The 23696-nt window shown below is 35.4% G+C and overlaps 1 protein-coding gene across 3 annotated transcripts in view; it reads left to right on the top strand.

Moving 5' to 3' along the window:
• The window catches only part of BBS9 (Bardet-Biedl syndrome 9), a 318286-nt gene that overhangs the window by 66756 nt on the left and 227834 nt on the right, over positions 1–23696 (top strand). For 2 of the 3 annotated variants that reach the window (XM_075083601.1, XM_075083603.1), the window contains exons 14-19: positions 327–431; positions 2265–2279; positions 6561–6701; positions 8889–8984; positions 13622–13794; positions 15930–16082. In XM_075083601.1, coding sequence (XP_074939702.1) covers positions 327–431; positions 2265–2279; positions 6561–6701; positions 8889–8984; positions 13622–13794; positions 15930–16082 — 683 coding nt within the window. The remainder of the gene's footprint in view (positions 1–326; positions 432–2264; positions 2280–6560; positions 6702–8888; positions 8985–13621; positions 13795–15929; positions 16083–23696) is intronic. The other variant, XM_075083602.1, reaches the window with a different exon arrangement.

Below are 23696 nucleotides of genomic sequence, written 5' to 3'. Positions count from 1 at the left end.
TTTCTCAGCATATGACAGGAGCCAAAGGGCTGATGGCTTTGTAAAATATTAAAATCACAACATAAACCTGCATTTGTTTTGATATTCTGTGTTCAGTGTGCTGAATTGTTTTATTGGTTATGCCTCAAGCTAGCTATAAGCTGGAGAGACTAGTTTGCCGTTTACAAATTACAGATTTTTTTTTAAAAAAAGCATGTCCAGTGATTTGATAAAGGTGAACTGATGGAAACAACACTGATAATTTAGTAGAATATTTCCCAGAGTGCTAGAAAATATGTTGCTTTCATTTGGATATTCCTTTTGATTTGATTTTGTATTGTTTTTAGAACCAGATTCATCTGAAACCGTGGTCCTGTCTGTCTTTTTGAAGGGGAATTGTTCTCCATCAGAACTAGAAGGAAATTGTGTAGTTTCATATAATACACCAACAGGTAAGCCACTGGGGATTTCAAATTGATTTGCCCTTTTTGAGGTCTTTTTCTTCACATACTTCTTATAAATGTTCTTTTGAGATATATCGAAGGCAGTAGTAATTAAAGAAGTAATGTGTATCAGAGTCTAGGCTTCAGTTTTAGTTAATATTTTATGTAGCATCGTTATGTGATTAGTCTTATAGAGATAAAATCATATGCCTATGGCTTGGGAAGCAGCTGTACAAGCCTTCCCACCCTGTCCTATCAATTTGTTTCTGTTCTGCTCTTTAAGGGACTACCTCTTGGAGTGAGAAGTTAATTACATCTTTATGACTGTTCAGCCTTCTGGGCTGCCAACAAATGTGACAATAACTGCCTCCCCACAGAGGAGGAGGTTTGAATAAGTGTTGGGAGTGATTATTCTTCACTTTCCTTTTAACAGTTGAACATATTAATTCTAAGCAAATAAACTAACCCAAAGGAATAAAAACTAAGTTGTTCTGTTTTATAATCCCCTAATGACCCTAGAGATAGAATATGTACATTTACCCTGCTACCCATAACTGAAGACTGATTAGGTTAGCTTTCTACACAGAGCCTTGTGAATGTGTCAGGCTATTGAGAAGCTGTATTTAGGCAGGGCTTCCATGTTAAGTTAAATGTAACGTAAACCAGTTTAAGCTGTCTGTTCTTCACTTCTCACTGCTTGGCTTTGCTCCTGCACCTCCTCGCCTGTTGTGCTCACACAATAAACAGTTATTTCTCAGCTGGATTTGCTGATTTGTTTCACTGTGCAAACACAGAGCTGAGACAGCACAGAGGGAAGGGTGATATGGAGTAGACTGGCATCAAAGAAATGTATGTGAAATTAGGGCTTCTGTGAAGGGTGGTGTTCTTGAGTACCTTATCCTATGTAGACACTTTTATTTAAGCACTTAACTTCACATCACTTCTCACTTCAAACACTGTGTTTATGGTGATAGTCTAGCCTGTGTGATGATTGAAATGTTTAATTCTGGACAAAACTGAAACTCAGGTTTTTAAAGAACTTGATCTTACCTTCTTTAGTCAAGGCTTGCAGATATATGCAGAGGGTGGGAGAGAAAAGGATGCTTCTCCCTTTTGCTTGAAAGCCTGCACAAACAGCTTGTACAACTTCAGTCCCTCTGTATTGTGACTCTGACTGCTTATTCCTTGTGAATCAGACGCTGTGCCTTCATAAGTTTCCAGCTTTGTGATGTGGCTTTAGACAGGTTTTGTGTACAACTCTGTAGGTAGTATACACATGACAACTAACATAATTGGGGAACTGTAGAAGAAATTTTAAAAGTTCACCTTTAACGGTAGAACTTGGAAGAATTCTAAATAAAGGAGTATAATTAAGATCTTGCTAATTTTTGGATATTAATTTAAATTATTAAGCTGGGATAATTCTGTTCAATTACATACAAATACTAGTGTTACTTGTACCGGGCGATCAAATCCTTCAGTGTAGTATGCTAGTAAACCAAAATTAAGTGCTTTTGTGACTTCATTTTATCTGAATAGAGACTTTTTCCCCCTTTGTGTTTTAAAATATCCATATCTGTGGCCAGATCAGTCTTCAGTGTATCCCTGTGGGATTCATACAGCTGAAGGTTAATGAGTCACTCAGTTGGATGGGATTATACTATTGATGAATGTGGTTTCATGTCTGTTTTTTGGCTAGTATTATGTCTTTGTATTGTCTACTTAACAAATGTGGCTTAAGTTCTTTAAAACCTGTTATATATGTCTTTTTTTTTTTCTTATTTCAGTAGAATCTTATGTATTCTTTTTTTTTTTTCCATCCTGTTGCTGGTTATATGGTAGAGCTCAATCCTGAAGGTGAGTGAATGAAAAAAAAAATGCAAAGTTGGAATGGTTTCATGAGGGCCAGCATATGCTGAATAAAGCAGATTTGGAAGGGACTGTTATCTCTTATTTCTATAAATTCTTATTATCCTTGGGTTGATACTTTGAAGGTGTGAATATTTGAGAAAATTGAAAGTAAGTGCGGCTTAGACATAAGATGACAATTACTCATGGAAAACAAAGTAGTAAAGACATTTCTTGTCTTGTGCATTGAGATTGGAAATGGGAAGCACAATTGTATGTTCTTCCTTTACGTATTTTTAGCTATTTTTTTTAAGTTTCAGCAAGAACTTAGGCAGCTAAATTACAGATTTATATTTTTTTTGTGCAACTGAAACAACTATTAAGGATTTGTAGCTAATGTTATGCTGTTTGGACTGAGTAGCTCTGAGAATGATGGCACTTAACATCTCTGCATTCCAGTTCCTATTGGAAACACCTTATTTAAGCTAAAAGGCTGCTTTCTAAAAAAGAATACCTGCAATACAAAACTTAGCTATGATTGTGGTAGATACGATACTTGCAAAAGGTACAATTAAAAGACAAAACAGGACCGGAAAGTTAGCTTATGTATAGATAGACAGAGAAGGGTAGTTTTGCAATGAAGTTGTGTACGTGTTGAAAACCCTACAGTGCTTGTAGGAGATATCTTACTAACTTTAAAAATATACATTAAGTACATATTCCCTCACATTTTGAGGAGGGGAAAGTAAGTTGCTTGTCATAGATTTAGAGGTCAACTGAAAAGGGTGTTTTAATTTTTGCAGTTTTTGTAAACAGAAGTTATACATATAGATGTATGTATATTTGAGTCTTGTTTTTCGATACTTAGCGCACTTAGCAGCATACTGAGTGAAGGAAAAAAGATAACTGTGTTAAATGTTCTCTTCCTTTTCTGGTTTCTGCGTATTTCAGGGGACAATGATGTGCCGTACAGGAAAGAGGTGCTTGAACCATCTTAATAAAATACTGCTTTTGGTGAGAATAGCTATCACCATGTGGCAGATTTCTGCTGTATAAATTAATTTTTAAAATTAGTTAAAAATAGAGTAAAAATATAAATAAAGTATTAAAAAATAAATCCCAGAATGGTAGGGGTTAGAAGGGACCTCTGGAGATCTTCTTGTCCATCCCCCCGGCTTGACCAGGCACACCTAGAGCAGGGGGCACAGGAACCAAACCAGGTGGGTTTTGAATGTCTCCAGGGAAGGAGAGTCCACAACCTCCCTGGGCAGCCTGTTCCACTGCTCTGTCACCCTCACAGGAACTAAGTTTTTCCTCATATTGAGGTGGAACTTCCTGTGTTTCAACTTGTGCCCATTGCCCCTTGTCCTGTCACTAGGCACTGCTGAAGGGAGTCCAGCCCCATCCTCTTGACACCCACCCTTTAGATATTTATAAGCATTGACAAGATCCCCCCCCATAGTCTTCTCCAGACTAAACAAACCCAAGTCTCTCTGCCTTTCTTCATAAGGGAGTTGCTCCAGTGCCTTGGTCATCTTTGTAGCTCTCTGCTGGACTCTCTCCAGTAGTTCCCTGTCTGTCTTGAACTGGGGAGCCCAGAAGTGGATGCAGTACTCCACATGTGGTCTCACTAGGGCTGAGCAGAGGGGGAGGATAACCTCCCTCGACCTGCTGGCCACACTCCTTTTAATGCACCCCAGGATGCATTAAATGTATGTAACTTGAAAACGTAACATTCTAAAAATTAAGGTTTGGATTTTGTTTTAAGAAATTTCTACTCAGTATGAAAATTTGATCTGAAAAGAATATTTTGGAGCACAGTAAACTGTAGAATTATGTGGGGGACAATTTATTTGGGTTACTGTGAGGTACAGTGGCCTAGTTAAATTCAGGGTCAGCAATACAAAAAAAAGCATAAATTCTTTGACTACTTAACACCCTAAATTAGAGATCTGAGCTTTAATGTTTTTTATCATGTACATTAGTGTTATGTTTCAAATATAATTAAGATGAATGCATGAGTAATTTGGAAGTGAAATCATAACTACAATGCGTGTAACATTACTTTTATCAGGTAAGTGCATAGTATGCCTTTAAATAGTAGTAACATGAGATAATGTTACAAAATTTCTGATGTGTTTCAGATTAGAAGAGAATCTGATTTTTTTCACATTTTTTCTTTATTACAGTGCTAAAATTTTGTGCAATGCATCACAACTCTAGCTGAAGTGAGATGTATTACTAGACGTAACACCAAAGGATTGAGGAAGTTGTGGCCCCCACACTTTGCTATTGCTTTGTGTTTCTTTACTACCATTTAAAATTCTGAAACATTTTTAAAGCATTTTCCAGAAAGTGTTTTACACTGTAGTGATAAATTTTGTTGGAGGTTTTTGGTTTCGTTTTCTTAGGTATAGTTGTTTTGGACTCGTCAACTAGAAATCTCCTAAGTCCCCTTCCAAAGCCAGATACTATTGAATTTAGTTTTGATTTGACCTTTGTCTGAAATACTGAAAAATTATATTTATGATGAGTCTGCTCTCCATCTGCCTATCTATGAAAGGCTGGTTTGAAACAAGAAGAGAAACATCTTGTTTTAAATATAAAAATATTTCAAGATCTTTTTGGCGTGTTTTGTCACTAACTTTTTCCTGTTGATAAGCCTCCAGATCCAAGTTAATAGTAAGATGTTTGTGTTATGTTGTCATCAAGAGAAGATTTTAATTTTCCCATCAGATGATGAAGATACAGTTGAGTGAATCATTCTGAAAGGTCATGAGTTTGTCAAGTATTTGTTCAGGAATTTTCCTTGGAACCAAGGGATATCCTGTTTTTAAGGACCTGCCTTAAGCTTTCTGCTTGTTTTACACTGATTTTGTTTTTTATAAGCTGCTGCATAATAGTTACTTGGAGGCATTATGAGCCAGCCAAAAGAGCTAATGAATTGAGAACCAGAGGGATGAATCTGAGCCTTCTAGTAACATTTTTCCCCTGAGATGAGTCTTAGAAATAAGTTTCCAAGGGATCCACAAAGCAGCAAACAAAATTGTTAGCAAAAAGGGTTGCTTGGATGAGTATTAAATGGTTGAGCTCTATTTTTATGCTAGCCTGCTAAGCTAACATGACTAACCTTTGTGTAGCTAGCAGTTCCATGACTTTTCTGTCTCCATATAATTTATGGGAGTAACTTACTTTATTCTTTCTAAAAATGTACTTTGTTAAATGCCGCTGAGGTGAGTGTTGGGGCTAATGTTTAAGTTTCATGGGTTATTTGGGAGAGAATGAGTGATTGTTGCTATCACATTAATACTATTCTCAATAAGATGAGTATTGGTGCCTATAGTGATGTCTGTACCCAAATGAAACAGGGCGTCCATGTTAAACTGCTTCATCAAAAAGTCCTCCTCAAAAAACCTGTAATCTGGCTGCCCAAAAGAGCAAGAACACCATGTTTTGTAGGAACTAGCACTTTTACCTTGCACACAGAACATACCAGGCAATTTCTGATGTGCCAACAATTTTAAACAGTGTTTATATTTGACCAAATTTTTTGACATATTCTAATGAACGTGTTTTCTAAAAGTTGGTGTTAAAACTTCCTTTTTTCTCTTGCACCATTTTGATAAAACTTCATATGATATTAGATCCCAATAGCAAAGGCAGTAGCCAGTTTGTTCTACAGTTCTGTTTTATTATGATGCAATAAGTTGAAAGATAGAATTTAATATACCTTTGGGTAATAATATCTATTAGATACCTTTTTTTTTTCTAAGCCACAGACCTCTGACATGATATGAATGGTTGCACAGATGTTATTTAAGAGTATAAAAAAGTAAATGTGTTCTTAAGAATGATTTAGTTTGTGATATTCCTGATGAAAACGTACATGCTTCAATTTTGTGTTTGAAGCATCAGGAGTGATCATGCAGCTGTTGTCTATGTTAAAGTAGCATTGTTTGTCTAGAGCATTATTAAAATGTTAATCTTCCTTGCATGTTAATTGGCATAAATACAGGTATGCAGTGGATTTGGCAAATAACTTTTGATTTCACATTCAGTTGAAAATGTTAGCTTGAAAAAGTAATTAAAAGTATTCAAATTTAAAGGTACTTTAGGTGGAAAATTTAAAAACAATTGAGAATTTTACATAGTTTTTGTTTTAACGTATTCCTTAATCACATAAAAAATATCTTACTATACCTCTTTGAGGTAAACATACAGCATCCTGTATGGAGTATCCTGTATTCAGAATGTGGATATGAAAGATGAATCTGTGTTCTTTCATTTTAGGAATAGTGAAAGTTGCACAGTGTAACTTCAGGCTACCTTTGCGGTTAATTTGCTTTCCAGCTCAACCTTCAAAAGCAGCAAACCATAAGCTAACTATTGATACCAATAAACCTCCCATCAGTTTTCTCACCATTTTTCCAGGTAGGTTTTCAAATATATCTATAATAGGAAATGTGTTAGGAACTCCAACAGGAGCTCTTTGTGTGAAGTAATGGGGCAATTAACAAAGCTAATGTTAGAATGTTTAAAAAGTATATTTTGAAAGAAATGATGGCATAATATTTCAATAACAATCCACCTGGGATAGTATATGTGTCTCTGGTAAAACTGCAGATTTCTTTACACAGTGGGCATGATATACATCTGATTTTTATGTATCCAGAAAAAAATTTTACATAAAATCACATCAGCGGTGTTGTAACAGGGAAAACATGGGCATTCGTTTAAAAAAAGATAAGCAGGGCAAAGGAAAAGTGGTAAATGTTGTGTGTAAGGGGTACAGTTGCTTTGGGGAAGATTTGTGGAATCCTTAATATATCCAGTCTGGAGCTGGTCTTATTTAATAATTTCATTAGCCTTCTTGAACGAAAAAGACATGTATTTAGTGATATTTTCTGATGCGCAAAACTGAGCTATGTTTTATATTCAGGAGAATATTAAAATAGTTTGAAGGAGGAATTAGGTGCCATTTAGGACTGGAAAAAGAATGAAATTGCGTACTATGAAGTGTAATGTTATGAAAATAATTTCTGCTGAAATTATGTGCTCATAATTTGGAAGAGATAGAAGGGGTGGAAGTTACCACAGGAATACTCTGTGGTACAATTATAAGCAAATGAAAATAAGAACTGAGGATGCTTTGTCATGGACAAAATGTTTCCACGCAGGAAACTAATATCATGTTACTATGCACTGGCACATGGAGTGCTGGTTGCTGGTATTAAATAAAAATTAATCCAAACTCAAAAGTGTAGAAAAAGGTTATGAACATTATCTAGGGATTTGAAGAGGAGAATTAAAAGAGACTCATTAATTTAATAAAACACAGGCAAAAAAAGGGAATACAGTTGCCTGCAGTAAATATTTTGTGGCTGTATCATGGATCTAGATGATCATATTTAGCACAAGCAGAAATGAATAAACAGGGCTTATAAAGTGATTGTGAAGTTCAGTATGGCAGTGGCTAAGTTTCTGAACTTCAGAGGACTAAGCTTCTGGAACAGTTTTCTGAGCTGTATGGGCCAAAAATTTTAATATGATATTTCTAAGGTGGAGCTGCATCTCTTTTTGAAAAGCTTATATAGTACTTTTGTCTGAGAGTGGAGTAGTGGAGGTTGTTTTTTTGGTAGCATGATTTTCTTCCCTTTGAGGATACGTTTTTTTTCTCAATTGGGTGTACTGTGTAATACTTACTTGAAACAGATAAACTTTTTTCAAAGGTCTATATCTTGGGGTTTTAATCGTAGGCTCCCATTGTGGCTAAGCAATAATGATTTAGAAATGTAGCATTATATTTTTATTTTTAACCTAGGGATGCATTGTTGAAAATATAACACAAAGCATAGACCTAATGTGTTCCAGAAGAAGGTATTAAAATCTTCTGATTTCTGTTTATTACACTTTCAGTGATGAGGGGAAAAAAAGAGGGGAAAAAAAACCCAAACAAAACCATGCTGTTTATGATATGATTTATGAAGGAACTTTGCATTCTTGGTGTCCTCAGTAAAAATTGTCTTCTACTCCCTGTTTTCCCTTATTTTTAGGGGAAGGTTCGGAGGACAGGTGACATGGAGTAGTTTTGAAAGTATGGTACTCTAAAATTGAGCCTTTTAACCTAGTATGATCCACTACATGGAGCGAAAAGTTGGGCATGCATGGACTTTGCGGCATATCTTGGTTTAGCAAGCTAGATGTTTGTTGGGCTCTGTGCTGAAAGCTAAAGAGAGTGTGCTTAAACATTTTCATGATAAATTCCACATAATTTTTTTATTAATATCTGAATTAAAGGTGACCTTGCACAGGTAAAATGTGATAGTCTAATCACAATTCTTTTTAGATGGTAGAGACTGAACCTCTGAGAAATCTACCTTTTGTTTGTAGGCTGGGGAAGAACAAGTGTGTGTCTCAGCTTCCACCTGTGAATGAAGGGAGGGTATACCAAACTGCTGATATTCTTTACTTCTGAGCCCTCAGAAGGGGAGCAGTCTCATTCAGATTGGCTTTCCGAAAGTGCTTATGCAAAGTTTGCTATGGTCCTGGCTATGGCTTGAGGTTCATTAAATACCAGTGTCGAATTATAGAAAACTGTATTTAACTTTTCTCTTTCAGACTTTGTTGATCCGTCTGAGGATGACCAGGCAAATGTTCTGGGATTTCAGTTTTTAACTGGTTCAAAAACCACTCTTCTTGCTTCAAAAACATCACGTAAGTGCTATTAGTATTAATGTAAAAGAGGTCCGTTCATCACTTAATATATGTGCAAAATAAGAATGTGGATCATACAAAGATAATCACTGTGTGAGAATTAACACAGGATTTTCAGTGTTAACCAACTGTTTCTTATCCCCTCTCAAGTATCTAATTATGTTACTAGAGAAGGCACAAAATTTTACAAAAAAATCACACAAAATATAGTATACTACAGTGACAATTCTCTGAAGAAATTGGACTTCTTAAAGTTTTTAGCAATGTTTTTATTAATGAATGAATACTGTCATTATAATGGAAAAAACCTCTCTTCCTCAAACGTATTTCACTGGAAGTAGTCATCTACTGGAATCTTTGAAAGGGATTAAAAAGCAGGTTTCTAACTTCCTACTGACTTCAGTAATCTTTGACTTTAGGCTACTTGCCTACTTACTTGCTTCTCTACATCTAAGTAAATGCCTGTCTCTGTCTGTATATCTTTAAGTATAGGATTATGGATTCAATATCCTTCCTATTGTTTAAAGAATATATGAACATGCATGTAGGTATGCAGTGACCTGGTCCAGCGTCTCTTGTACAGGGCAGTTTGTGAATTAAATAGTCACGTTCCAACTACCTGGGAGTTTGTGCTCTTTAAAAAAGATTGGTTCTCTTCATTTTGGGGCATTTATGGCCTTGCCCTCTACAACTACTCAACTCACTAAACTCTCTCTTGGCATGTGCATTGGAATCAAATCAGTTCAATTGTGTTTAGCATTTTCCATGCCAGCAGAGCACAAAGTCTTCATTTAATACAGCAGAGTAACAAACTGAAAAGCAAGAATACCTATTGCGAATTGCAGGGAGCTCACATGGAACGCTGCGTGAATGCATTACGAAAAATGTTTAGAGTGAAAAATCAGAATCTAGTTTGTTGATACGAAATTCCTTCAAAACAAAAATAATCTGCCTCACTTTTCAAAAATCGGTATTCATGATGGGTTGTATAAATATTGGTGGCGTCAGCTGTGAGCTATGAGATAATATTTAATACCTTTCTAATGTAAGCAAATGTGTTAAAAACAGAAACCATCTGGAGTGTAACTTTCATTGTATGAAGAATCACTTCACATTTCTAAGGTTCAAATCCATTTCTATTGGTTTGTGTATGCGTTATTTGCATACTGTTTTATTGTTAGTTTGTTTTTAATATTTGTTTAAATAATAGTTCATAAACAGTTTAAACTAACTAGGCATTCAATTATAGTTTCTAAAAACTAAAGAGTTTAAAGGATTTATAAAGAACTTTTTTTCTGGATTACAATTAAATCTTTCATTTGGACTTTGTTTTGCATAGTTGCTAAATCTGATGCTGTGTAAGGGACAAATTTGTAATGAATGTATTTTAGCTTCTAGTGAGGCTATAACTTTTAATTCCCCTGCCCCGAACCCTCAAGCTTTTCCTTTCGGGTTTGTTTATTCACAAGCTAGGAATGACGCTTGCAGTCTTTCCATAAACTTTCCCACACTGCCTTACTTGTGAAGTTCACTTTACAAAGGAGATTCAAAATATCTGTTTCTCTTCATGTAACTACTCACTTCTTGTGTCTGGGAGTCCTTACTTTAGAAAACAAATGGGTTGTTGGATGCCACCTTCTATGATTCATCCTGTTTCCAGCATCCACTTCATGCAGTGGATTGCGTTGGTTACAGAATTTCTTGAGGGAGGGTCAGGGGGTGGTGTTGTTGTTGTGTTGCTTATTTGGAATGTTACCTAAGTAAAAATTATTTTAAAAAAATAAAATTTAAAGGTCCAATACTCAAGCATAATTCAGAATACTTTTATGAACAGAGACTGTCCATAATACAAAAAGCATTTTTTGGTAGACTTTTGTGATACTAAAATGTTTGTGCTTGAGTGGACAGATCTGCTATGGAACAAATGAATGGAGATTAAATGATGTATTATTTGGGAGGTCCATATTCTGCTATGTAATTTAACACTGAGTTTATACTTTGTAAAAGCGCTTATGCAACATCATCATTGTGGAAATGTTCTTTAAGAAGAAAATTGTATGTGTCAATAAATAGCAACTAGAAGTAATGGTGTTTCAGGAAAGTAAAAGAGTTCGTTGGGACTGATCAATCCTTATTTCTGGTTTTCCATTAAAGAAATTAATCTTGGACAATGGAAGACGACAAGTTTTTCTATATCCCTTACCAAATGGACCTTAAGTTCTGAATTGGAAGAACTGCATGTAGGAATGAAAGTCTACGGGTTCATTTGGGTTTCACTGTTGAAGCTGTAAACATGAATGACATCTGTTTTCACATTTGTTTTTAATTGTATTAACTAATCCATTTTGAACAGTGTAGTAACTGAAGATGTTACTTTGGCCTGTCAAGGGGCTGCTGCAAACAAGCCCAGCCTGCAGTTAATTTTGACAGTTAATACATATTAAAAAGAAGCTTGCCCCATGTAGGTTAAGGTTTTAGTGTTTTTGCTAATCAAAGTGTAAAGAAGGCTTGACTGCTAATTATGGCTGTTTTGTTGTGGTGGTGGTTTTTTTTTTTTTCCCCTGCTGATGTGGGCTTTCTAGCTGAGAAAGTGAACTGGATCTTCCAGGCTTCCTTCAGATAAGCCACTGGCAGGGAAACCATTCTTAATGCATGTTGTGCTAGTTGGACAACCTGTTGTGTTAAAAGCCTCTGTAACCTATTGATGCTCCTCAGTCTCCTGCTTTTTGGTTTGAGAATTTTCTGGAAATCTGTTGTAATTTTCTGTAACAGAGCTTATTTTAACCAAAAGGTAACACGAGTTGGTTAACTGTTAAAAGCATAGGATGAGCAGAAGCAGAGTTATTCCTTTTTAAATTGTATTTCTGTTTAAAGCACGTGTTTAGTACAACTAATTCTCAGTTTTGTACAGTTTCTAAATCTAATTTGTCTTTTTTGAGAGCTGGAAGATAGTGTAAAGCAAATGACTTCAATGCTCTCTACTCAGGCCATGGTAAAATTAGATTGTGTTTGTATTGACCAACAAACAATGTATGGAAACTAAATATGCATTTTGGAGGAAATTAGTTTTATCCATTTTAAACCATTAATGTATTAGATATGTCAATTGTAAATGGAATGACTGTTGATTTGGCCTGAAAACATCTGAGCTAATTTGCCTCAAGGAAAAATCACTTAAGGCAAAGTATGATGATACAATCAACTAAGTCCAGCCATTACACTGTGAGTGTTTAAAAAATGGATATGAGGTTGAATGTTATCTTTAGCAGATGGTGTTCTTTTCTTTAACAGGCATGTTTTTAAATAAAACTTGCTTCTTTCCTGTTACACTGTAAACAGAATTTATCATTCTCTATTCAGTGAAATACGTATCCTGGGAATGATGCCAGTGGTAATGTCAAACAATCTTAAATTACTAATGTTGAGAAAATTTTGAACAAGTACATTCAAGTTCTAAAGAATTCTGGTTAATTTGATTTACTGGGAACCTTGTTAACAGGGGAAGAAAAAAAGAGCTATTTTGTATCAAGCCCCAGCAGCAACTCTTTTTCCTCATAGCTGCATTTCTGTCTATCCTTTTGGATAACGTATTGGTGGATGAGTAATGAAAAGAAATAAGGAACTGCTGTTTGAAAATGTTTATCTGGAGAAAGAATTAGAATGATGCTATGATTTTCCATGATGTTTTCCACTTCAGCATTTAGTTAATTCTGATTTCCTGGAAACTGAAGAGAGGATTATACAAATGAGGACTAGAAACAGCAGAAATAAAATCTTATCCCACTAGCTTGGTAATTTGAAATTCACCAAAATGTGTGAAGGTAAATGAATTTGCTGGGGCAGATAACACTGGCTAACAGGATTTGTCACTTCAGTTTTTATTAACACTTTAATTTCTACACTAAGCCATTTTTACAAAGCCATAGTGTGTAGGTGGATAAAAATCACCTACTAGTATTAGCTGTATCTGGAGTGAAGCATAGCACTATCAAAACTGAATATTGTTGTCTGACTAGTTAGAGTAATACTTTTTCTACTAGGAGATATCCTAGGAAGTGGAGATGTAAAAAAAAAAATTCAGTCTATTATCTAAGAACTCATTAACCATTTCCAAAGGACATTCAAGATTTTAGGTGGATTGGAGTTGGTTTGTTACCACTGTTATCAGATGCTTGGGATGCTGTGCTTCTGTCATGGTCCAGAGTGAATCGAGCCTCCAACCCTCAGAAAAGCTCACGAAGGTTGTGTTAGGGCAGAGAATTGCAGACAGCCTGTTGTTATGACTTAATATCATCCAGTAATTTTCTTGTTTCCTTAGTATGGTAGTTCTTTGTAGCTTGTTGTTTTTCATTAACAGGTCTGTACTCTGAAGTAAATAGTCCTGAAGCAATAAATACTTTGTGCTACACAATTGCCTGTTAAAGTTAGGATTAAAGAGAGAGTATGTAGGACTGACATCAATAAAACACAAATATTTCTTTAACACTAGTGAACATGTATCAGTTACGAAAATCTCATGTAGACTTCAGATGCAGTTACCAAATTAAATTTGTGTGTTACCTAGACTATGTTGTATAGTGAATGTATGTGGCTTAAATTTGTGTTTATTAGTCTTGTATTCATTCTTGTTTTCAAAGAACGATATAGGATCCAGAGTGATCAATTAGAAGACCTTTGGCTGATAACAAAAGAGCTCACGCTTAGACTTGAAGAACATTTCAAGAAGCAAAACTGCAAAGATTTTGCGTGTACCTTCTCTGGTTCAATTCCCCTGCAAGAATATTTTGAACTAATTGATCGACATTTTGAGGTATGTTACATAATATGTGAATTGTTCTGCTAGTTGAAAAATTATTTGTATGTTAGTACTATGATTAACCAGATTATAACCATAGCCATCACAGGCATTTGGCTCTCAGAAAACAGAAAGCTGCATCTAAGATAGTGCTGGAAAAAATGTCATCATTAATTTTTAACATATGGAGTATGCCCTGTCTCTGAAACAGCCATTGTGATCAGCAGAGCACAAGTGTGCTCAGACAAGTGTGCAGCCTGCAAATGATACAAATGATGGTACTGCTATTTGTTGTTCTGCTCACTGCCTGTACAGAAACCATGGGTTCTTCATTCACTAATGTCCAGTTAACTGTAAAATTGCTTATAAAATCTGTCCTTAGTTTTAGGCTATTTTACTCTTCTGTAATAATGAAGCCATGAGCTTTTTTTTTTTCTGTATTGTCCTGGCAATTATATAAAAAGTTCCTTCAGATTTAAAAAAACTGACTGCCCTCATAGAATTAGCATTGGAAGCTCAAAGAATTTATCAGACCAGATATAAAATAAATGTTATTACCTTTTCCTTTTTGGTCATGCAGATGACAAACCTCCAATAGTTCAGCTAGCTTGTAGAAATAGCTAATAAAATAAAATATATGCAATCCTTCCCCCCAGTCTTTCTGGTAAAAAAAGAGACTAGCTATTTGAAAATTTCTGTTAAACTCTTGTAATGGGCAAAAGCAGCAACATATGCACATAAGAGTGAAAACTACTACTGGGTGTTCTTTCATGCTGCCAAATTTTCTGTGAGGTGGAGCCATCACCACACAGAAAGATGGAAGTTGCAGTTGGGATTCTCTGTGATGCTTTTAAGGAGTCAGCCTGGATCCAGGTCTATCTCTCAAGCTCATGAGTGGTTATTCCGTTAGTCTTTCAACTAATTTGAGATTTAAAAAGTTTGGGTTTTTTAATGAGTGGTATTTTAGAAGTACCTTAAACATAGGCCTCGTTAGATTGTATCACAAGCTTAAATACATTGAAGTTTGAAATATAGGTGTGATTGCTTGGAATGCTAATTTAGGATATCATTATGTTGCAGCTGGCTATTTTGAAGTCTGTAAAATTTTTCAGTAATTATCTGGTCTAAAAAATATCAAATAATCTATCAAGGTGATCCTAATGCTCTCACCCCTGTTAGTTTCAACAGACTCTTTTTTGGCAAGCTTGGGAGAATATTACCTGAGATGTCCCTTTTTTCCTCCTACTTCTACAAAAACTGCATAGTGTTTCTTTTAGCTTCCTTGAACTGTCCTTCGTAATACTGTGCTGACAGAATAGTACATTTGCTTGTTTTTAAATGTAATCTGTTTTCTAAATTTAGGAAACTTAATTTTTCTGCTCATTTTGGTGCACTTTAAAATGGATGTGTGTCATAATTTTCACATCTGGAAAGCTTTGTGTCTTAATGTTTCTTACAATAACTTCTACTTACAGCATGTCAGCTGCACAGAGAAGTCAGCTTCTTTGAAAGACTCACCTTTATTTAGTGATTTTTCTGTGTTAGAGGCATGTACTAGAAAATGGTAAGGTGATTAAAAGTTAAAATAAGAATTCTGATTATCTGGGCATTTGATATACAATGTTCAAAGTTTTGTGAACACTTCAAGAAACCTTGTTGCTATAGCTGATCAGTATAGATAAATGGAAAAAGGGTTTCGCTTCAGAAAAAGACAATCATTCAAACAGTGCAGAATTTAGTACTTCTATTCATGTTCAAGGGAATAACCATTTACTTTCTACTGCAATGAATATCAAGTCCAATACACTGTGTGTATATGTCATAAATAGCACGCCAGACCAAGAAGCAGCCCTGAGATCCTGGTGGTGAAATTTCACTCTTGTCAATAGGCTTCTTGATTAGGTACTTACAGATTTTCAGATTATTGTGGCCGTAGACAATTAGTTTTGATTTCAGTGGCAAATGATAATTCTTGAAAATGTTAATAAGGTCCATGAGGAGTGTAAAATATGAAACTGGTATAAATAACATTATCATATTTGAATAATACACACTCCCCCAAAAATTTTACTATCATTCTTCCATTTGGAATGTGCCTACATAATGTGTATGACCCTTAACCTGAATTCCTGAAAACCCTTACATTGCAGCTACGTTTGAATGCTGAAAAATTTCAGGAGCTATTATCTGAAAGGGCTGTACAGTTTCGAGCTATTGAGCGGCGATTGCTGACACGATTCAAAGACAAAACTCCTGCTCCTCTTCAACATCTGGACACCTTGCTAGAAGGAACATTCAGAGAGGTCAGTACAGTTTGATTATGAGCCTAACCTTTCTTTACGTTGTTGGTGAAACTTAGCTTAAAGCATATAAGCTATGCTTTCCTGGTTACATTTACCATCCAAGAGACCAGGAAGCAGTAATTTGTTTAACCTAATATTCCCTGTAACTCTCCAGATGATTTGCAATAGTTTTATTTAATCTCTGACCACAAAATCTTTACTCCTGGGTCACACCAGCTTGACAGCACATCATTCTTTCCTAACTGATGTTGATAGTGTAAATATTTTATAGTTCATGTGAAAATATTTTATAGTTCATAGCTTGTGTAAATATTTTATGGTACACTGTAAACTGGTGGAACGGTTTGGCTGGTGTAACATTCACAACAAAATTGTCTGAGGCTGGCCATGTCCTTCCTTATGGAGATTTCATGTTCTAATCATTTCAGAATGTGATAGCTGCAGAAGAACAATGTTTAACAAAAAATTCATTCCTAAACCATCTCCGTACTAGAAGTACACAAGGAATAAAACAATTTTTCTTCCTTTTCCAGCCTCAGCCCTGCATTGCTTTAGAATAACCCTTGTTTCATGATGCGTCCCCTTTGCAAAGCAGTTACTTTATGCATTTTGAGCTTTTCTGTTGGAGGATCTGATTTTACTTTCTAACGTGCCTTGTTAGAGAAGCTGAGTCACAATTAGATTCCTTGCTGGAAAAAAAACTTACCTTTATGCGTCGTCGTACATCACAACAATTAAAAAACAAAGGTGTTAAGGAAAAATATTTTTTCTGTACTGTTTGCTCTAGGAAAACATTTCTCTAAAATGGAGAAAACAGCCTCTCCCATCTATAATTATACATGAGTCAGATTTGCCTTTATTTCAGTCTTTACTGTGAACAAGTTAACTATGAGGTGGCTTAAGTTTGAAAGTGGGGGTTTTCTGGTTACTTCAAGAAATATTAGGTATTGTGATAGCTGGGTGGTTCTTTAATGCTTTGAAATGGCATGACTAAATAAGCCCTAAAGATAAACAAAAGTGAGTATCTTGAATCCGCTTTTGCTGTGCACAGCTGTTGCCTTCAAACTTAAAAGCAACTGGGATGTGCTTGACAGTTCTCTTATGCAGTTGAATTGAAAGATGAGTTCTAGGAATATGACAAAAATCAGGTAGTTGAAATAGATGCATATTGCAGAAGCTTATTTTATAGGGTCCTTCAAACCAAAATTAGACAGGTGCTTTTCTTAACAATTACTGTTGTAAGCTTTTTTAAATTAGAATTAGCACAGTTGAAAGGAGAATGAGGAAAAAGATTTCTTTCCAGAGAACAAATGCTTACATTTTCCCACATTTGTTAAACTTTGTTTTAGTCAAGCTCATATTTTTCTTGGTAGATTTCCTTTGTTGTTTTCTTTTGTTCCTGCGAATCCCCTTGCAAGAAAGAAATGTTGTTATTGTTAGTACAAACAAAAGTGTAGTGAAATAGTAATTACCGTAGAGACTCCATTGCTGCATATGTTGTTTTGAAAGTGAGAGCTGTGGTAGGATTTAATAATGTCTTTTTGCTATGTGGGTGAAATGAAATTGCTCTATTATGCTTCTCCTGTATTAGAAAAGATGTTTTCTTTAATTCAGTATCATCTTCTGTCTTTATTTGAGCAAGTATATCTAATGCAAATAGTTGAAGTATCCAAAATATGGTACATGTGTTTTCAGTAAAGGATTAATGAGGCTGGATAGATATGAACAGTATAAAATCTCACTTTAAAATTCTTTGAAGCGTGTCGCCTTTTTGACTTTGGAATAAATATGATTGTATTTTTTTGAATACTGCTTTTCAGAAGAATTATTCAAACAAGTTGACTCTATTTTTCCTTTTGGAAAGTTTTCTGTTTTGAGCACATAGTTCTGTTTTGTAGTTTTCCTAATGCAGAATGCATTCAGTGAGGAATAATGATCCATACCCCATAGACCCTTAATGGGATGACTCTTATTTGCTTCAGTGGAATTTGGATTGAACTCTGAATAAGTGATGTAGAAGTCTTCGGGATGGGTTTTTAAAAAATAAAATAGGTAAGATAAATCCCACAACAAAATACTCTTAAATGTTAGAAAAGAAATTGAACTTTATTCTCTTACCATTGGCTGAGAGTCTCATCTCCTCCCTTATGTTAAAAGTTTTTGTAATAAGAAAAGAAAAATTTGCGTCGTTTTATCCCCTCATTTTTCACCAAAGTAATTGTAATGTACAAAGAAAGGTTTTGTTATTTTTTATGTTGGGTTTTGGAGCCAGAAGGGAAATGTATATATTTTGGTTTTATAGGGTATCCCAAACCTTTTCATCTAGAACAGGAAGGAGTTTTCAGTTAGTATGAGTATGTGATTTTATTATTCTTTTTAACCCAGAATCTCCAGGTCTTGGGCTCTATATGTTATATTCTTAATAGAATAGCTATTATAGCTTAGGATTTTTTAAAAATTGAAGCTATAACGGTATAACCTCTCCAAATCCACAGGGATATAAAGGGTTCCTCTTATTGCTTCCCTTATTTTCTTGCATCAGAACAGTTATACAGCAGATACAACCTTTGTGTGAACAGCCTTTTAAATACAAATCAAATGGTGAATACTCAACTCATGTAGTTTCATTTCCTTCTTTAAACTTCTTTGTACAGTTTCTTTGAGCACCTGCAAATTGTAACGAATTGCTGAAATGATTTGAATTTTACAACTGAAGTAGATTGTAAATGTTAATTTTCAGATTTTCAACTTCAAGTAAAAGCTGTGTTTGTGTGATATGTAGGTAGCTGTACAATGAGTATCAATCCTATATATGTCAAACCAGGGAAAATTAATCAAGCTGCATTTGGTTCTCTGTTAAGAAGAAGCATTTCTATTTATGAACTAAATTGTTTTTTTAGTCCTTATACATTACCAACAAGGCAGGATGTGTGTAGTGCTACAATAAAATTTCTAATGGGTTTGTTTTAAGGAAACTTTAGCCTGCCTTTTCATTTTCACAATAACAAAGAAATCTATAAGCAGGCATCAGTCTGTGCAATGCTGAAAAATTACTTTTGGTTTTATCGTCCTGTTTAATCTCGTCCTAGAATTTGTCTTTCTAAAGCAATATTATAGGTCTAAATAGATTTGAGTGAGTATTAACAACAGTTAACAAATAGTGACACCAGGTGTTCCATTTTGGAAGGAAAAGAAAATTAGCCTTGTATATTTGAAAAAGGAAATGTTGTTATGCTGTTTAAGAATGATTTGTAGGAAGGTGCTATGAAAATAATGGAAAAATCGATTTGCAATAGATGCTCTTTGTATGCCTACGAATTTCTTGATCTCTAGTTAAAAAAAATTACCAGTGCAATTGGACATGCTGCTAGCTCTTGCTCTAAGAAAGGAATTTAGATAAATTTAAAAGCACTTGAACAGTAGTTGAGATTGCATAGATGTGTTGTAGTTTAAAGGACTTCAAATATGAAATGAGATTGCAGCAAATTTTACTGTTGCTGTTGTAAACAGCATGTACGTTGTATAATACTCACCTACTAGAGACATGTTATTGCTTGAAAGTGTAATTTAATGATCTTTAATCTCTACAATGCATTTTCTGTCATTAAAAGAAATCATAGTTTGGCAGTAGCTGCAGGTGCTTGCCCTGGAATTATAATTTTCGTGCATTGATTCTTGACATACATTATTTGGGATTCCAGGTACAAGCTGGAATTAACAAGTGTCATAAAAATCAGATGGTTCAGTTTCTTATTTCAACACACATGGATTTTATCCTAGTGAATCTAAGCAATACTAGCTGTGTCTAGTTGTAAGCTGTTTAACCCTGTAACCACGTTTAAAAGACTACTGCAGTTACATTCTTCTAGGGAAAGAGGAGGAAGGATGAATTTGAAACATGGGGTGGGGTTCTCCTAGGGCACTAACAGTTGCTTAGCCAATTTTAAGCGCTTAAAACATGAATCTGAGACAAGATTGAACAGTTCAAGTTTACAAGATAATGTGATGAAATGACAAAGCAATTGCTTCTACCTTGCATTGTATTAGAATAAAAGGTAGCAAAATTAAGGCAAATCATGAAGCAAACAGATTTGTCCTATATCCCCGTGGTTCCATCGTGTGGTAAGCATAGCTTCCTTCCTATTCTTTGATGCCACTGTTCCACGGTACACCAGGTTTTCCCATGTTCTGAGGCTTCTTCACATCCCCCACCACTGTAAAACCATTAACTCACTTGTGCTTTCTAATACTGACATCTCAACTTCTACCCATGGCCCCAGCCCCCTGTCAGCTGCTTATTTGTGCACTGTCAAGCTGGTGCACTAGCGCTGACTGGCAGTAGCCCCCTAACTAGACAAGGTGGGTGATGTCCCCTGTCTCAGTAAAAATACTAATAGTGTCTCTCTCCTCCCAGCCTGCTAATTTAAAAAATACATAGAGGAACTTAATGATTTCTGGATCTTCATGTCACTGTAAAGTTTTGTGTGACCATTGGAAACAACAGCTACTAGGAGTGGACTGACAGAAAAGGTCAGCACAGTTGCATAACTTTAGACATCTAGGCTTAATAACTATATATTCTACAACAGTGGGTCTTTATTTTTGATTGGTGATACATTTTACCTTTTCATTCTTTAAGGTACTTTATAAATTTATAACTTGCCATTAGTAAGAGGACCTAACATGCTTTTCTAAACAGAACTGCTAAAACTAATTCATACTGCAAGTTTATTGCCTCTATTTTCTCCTAATTCAACTATTCTGACGTGATATCTTATTTATACCTGTCTCGTAGAAATACCTGGCTGTAAACAGCAATAAAGTGACTTTCAACGTAATTTTCAAATCTCACTCTGTAAACAACTAGAAGTTGTCCAGTTCATTCTGCTGTCTTTAGTATATGGTTTGTATTTATCTTAGCTGGTCTTGAGTCTTGAGTTCTGCATATGAATTGTACCTTGAAGAGATTCATGCATGTAGGAATTTTTCACTTAAAAACTGTGCTTGAAACAAGGGGAAAAATATTCAAATAGTCTTTCAGATTTCAAGAGGTTCTCATAGGTTACTGTTTACAGGGAATAGGAACAAACCAATTCCTACAGATCTTTTCAGTGTATTCTCCCTCATCTGTTCTCCCTTCAGTGTTCCTATATTGTTTATCTTGTTCGTATAGCTAGCAGCACTGGAAAGTACAGCATTTCACCATCAGTTAGAAGTGGCCAAGAAACACAGTTGCTTCCAAGTAGAGATACTATGACTCCTCATTTAGAGTAAAGAAGGCAATTCCATCAGGAGGATCCATTTTAATTCCTGACACGGCGCTAAACTGTGTAGGAATTGGTTGCCCATGACCGAGAGCTTTATCCGCATGTAAAGGTAGCCATTTGCCCTGAGATCTGTGATCTGAGCTGTCCTTCGCATATACAGCCCTGCATGTTAGTTGGGGGTCTTGAGTATTTAGTAGACACTTCTGGAGAAACAGATGAATTTTGCGAATGATTTGGAAGTCAAATGTCTCTAAATGAATACACTGGTTCTTTTAATTAGTAATGTCACAGGAGTGGCCCTTTCTCTTTCATATGACAGTTTTGAAGAAAGGTGTTTCTAATATTTTCAGAACTTTATGAACTTCATTACACAACTGATTCTTTTTTGTAGCCTAATTTAACCAGAAAAATGGACTATTTAATGTTTTAGAGATGGAACTTAATTGTGCTATGAATCAATGCTAGCTGCTAAAACTTAGCACTGGCCTACGGTTTCAGACCACAACATAGGATTGGTATTTAGGTGTCCTTACATTTGTTCTTTGTTTATGGATAACTTTTCTTGCAACTGGTTTGATTCTTTTGGAGCCCTTCAATCCCATGCTATTTTCAGAGTGACATTGAGTAACTGTACTACATGACAGGATCTATTCTAGTCTTGAAAGTGGACATTTAAATAATGAAATCTAAAGCTAACTTTGCAGAATTCTTTTTCTCAAAGAAAAAAAAATAGAGCCACACCTGATCAAAGCATGTAGGATCTGACGTGCAGCTTTGTTCAAAGTTTACTTTAAAATGCACATACAAAAAGAACATTCAGCTCACATTAAAGTGTTAACTAAATCTTTTTTCAGAAAAGCATCCAAAAAGAGAAAGCTATGATACAATAAACTTTCAAAGGTAAATGTATGGAGAAAAAGCACATCTTTTGTATCCGTGGACATAATTTAGGAGGCCATGGGAAGTGCACTAAATATTTTTCTTGAGGTTTTAACAGAATGTTTAATTAATCTGGATTTTGGACAGAATATATAGGAACTTAGAATCCCTGAGAGCACATCTTTCTTAAGGCAGTTGTAAGGAATTTTCACCCTAGTGCTGCTGATATGCTGATATATGTCTGTCATTGTGGTTTGTGATTGATCAAGAGTGTTGAAGTATTTTAAATATTAAAGTACTGTGTGCTGGTTCTTGTCCATTTTATAGTATTTGATACTAAATCACAGGCAAAATTAGTTTTGGGTGTAAATCGTTATAATTGAGTCGATAACTAGTTGATTCTGAGTTGTATCTTCTGAATTGCATAATTTCTCTGAAATTTCAGCGCTTCAAATGAAAACCAATATTCCAATTAACAGTTGACAAATATCTAAATGTAAGCATATTTTGTCCTTCTTATCTAATACTTTTGATCAATTTTCAGAACAGATCCTTAGCTGATTTAAACCACCATTATTCCAGACAGCCTGGTTTATAAGACATAGGGTTCTGTCCCAGTGTTTGAGGGCTTGCCTTTATGCCTGGGAACATTGTCATGCATCTGCTTCGCCTCCATTCAACACCAGCTAGAGGTAAATGTGATGCTATCTGGAAGCTTTGCACCTGTGTCAAAGTTGAACAAAAAATGTCCAAATAGACCTTCTTCACAGCACTGCACTGATGTAGTTATGTGGCTCCCAGCTGGAGATGGGTCACTACCTCCTGTCGTTCAGATGGTGTGGTACAGTTCTGGGGCTGTCTGCACCCTTCTCTACAGATCTGTTCTAACCTTCTGTTGTGCTGTTGGGTGCTTTGACAGGCAGAATTGCAGGTGCTCTGTCTTTCAGTTGGTAAGCATGCCCTCTAGGTTCGATCTTGTATCTGAGATCTCTCTTACGCAGAGTTTCTGGAGTCTAGTTAACTCAAACTGGCAACAGCTCTTCCAGCTTTGTCCCGTTCCTGATACTGAATTTCCCCACTACTGAAGGTACATGTATATGACACTTAGACTAGAATATAATTAAATTATGGGAAGGAATTTTTAAATGTGTATTTTGTTGAAATGAAAAATACAGCTGTGTGGAAAACAGAGCCACCTTAATTGGAATGTTCTAACTTTTTTTTCATTTCTTCAGCAAGAGATTTGAATCTTGTCACTGCCTTTTGAAAGGAAGCATAATCTCCCCTCTTTGCCTCTGTTTATTTCCCATTTTTCTCTGCTTTCAGAGTAAGACTCCCCCAGCTATCAAATGACACTCTCCCGTTTGATTTTTGGGTCTGATATTTCTGGAACTTGGTTGCAGCCTCACATGAACTGATTTCCCCATAGTCAGTTTTTTTTGTTTGTTTCAAGGAACTGGAAATACTC

This window comes from Phalacrocorax aristotelis, chromosome 2, assembly GCF_949628215.1.
Source record: "Phalacrocorax aristotelis chromosome 2, bGulAri2.1, whole genome shotgun sequence".
NCBI classification, from domain to species: Eukaryota; Metazoa; Chordata; class Aves; order Suliformes; family Phalacrocoracidae; genus Phalacrocorax; species Phalacrocorax aristotelis.
The sequence above is the reverse complement of the archived record's forward strand: the minus strand, read 5'-3'. Positions and strand labels throughout refer to the sequence as shown.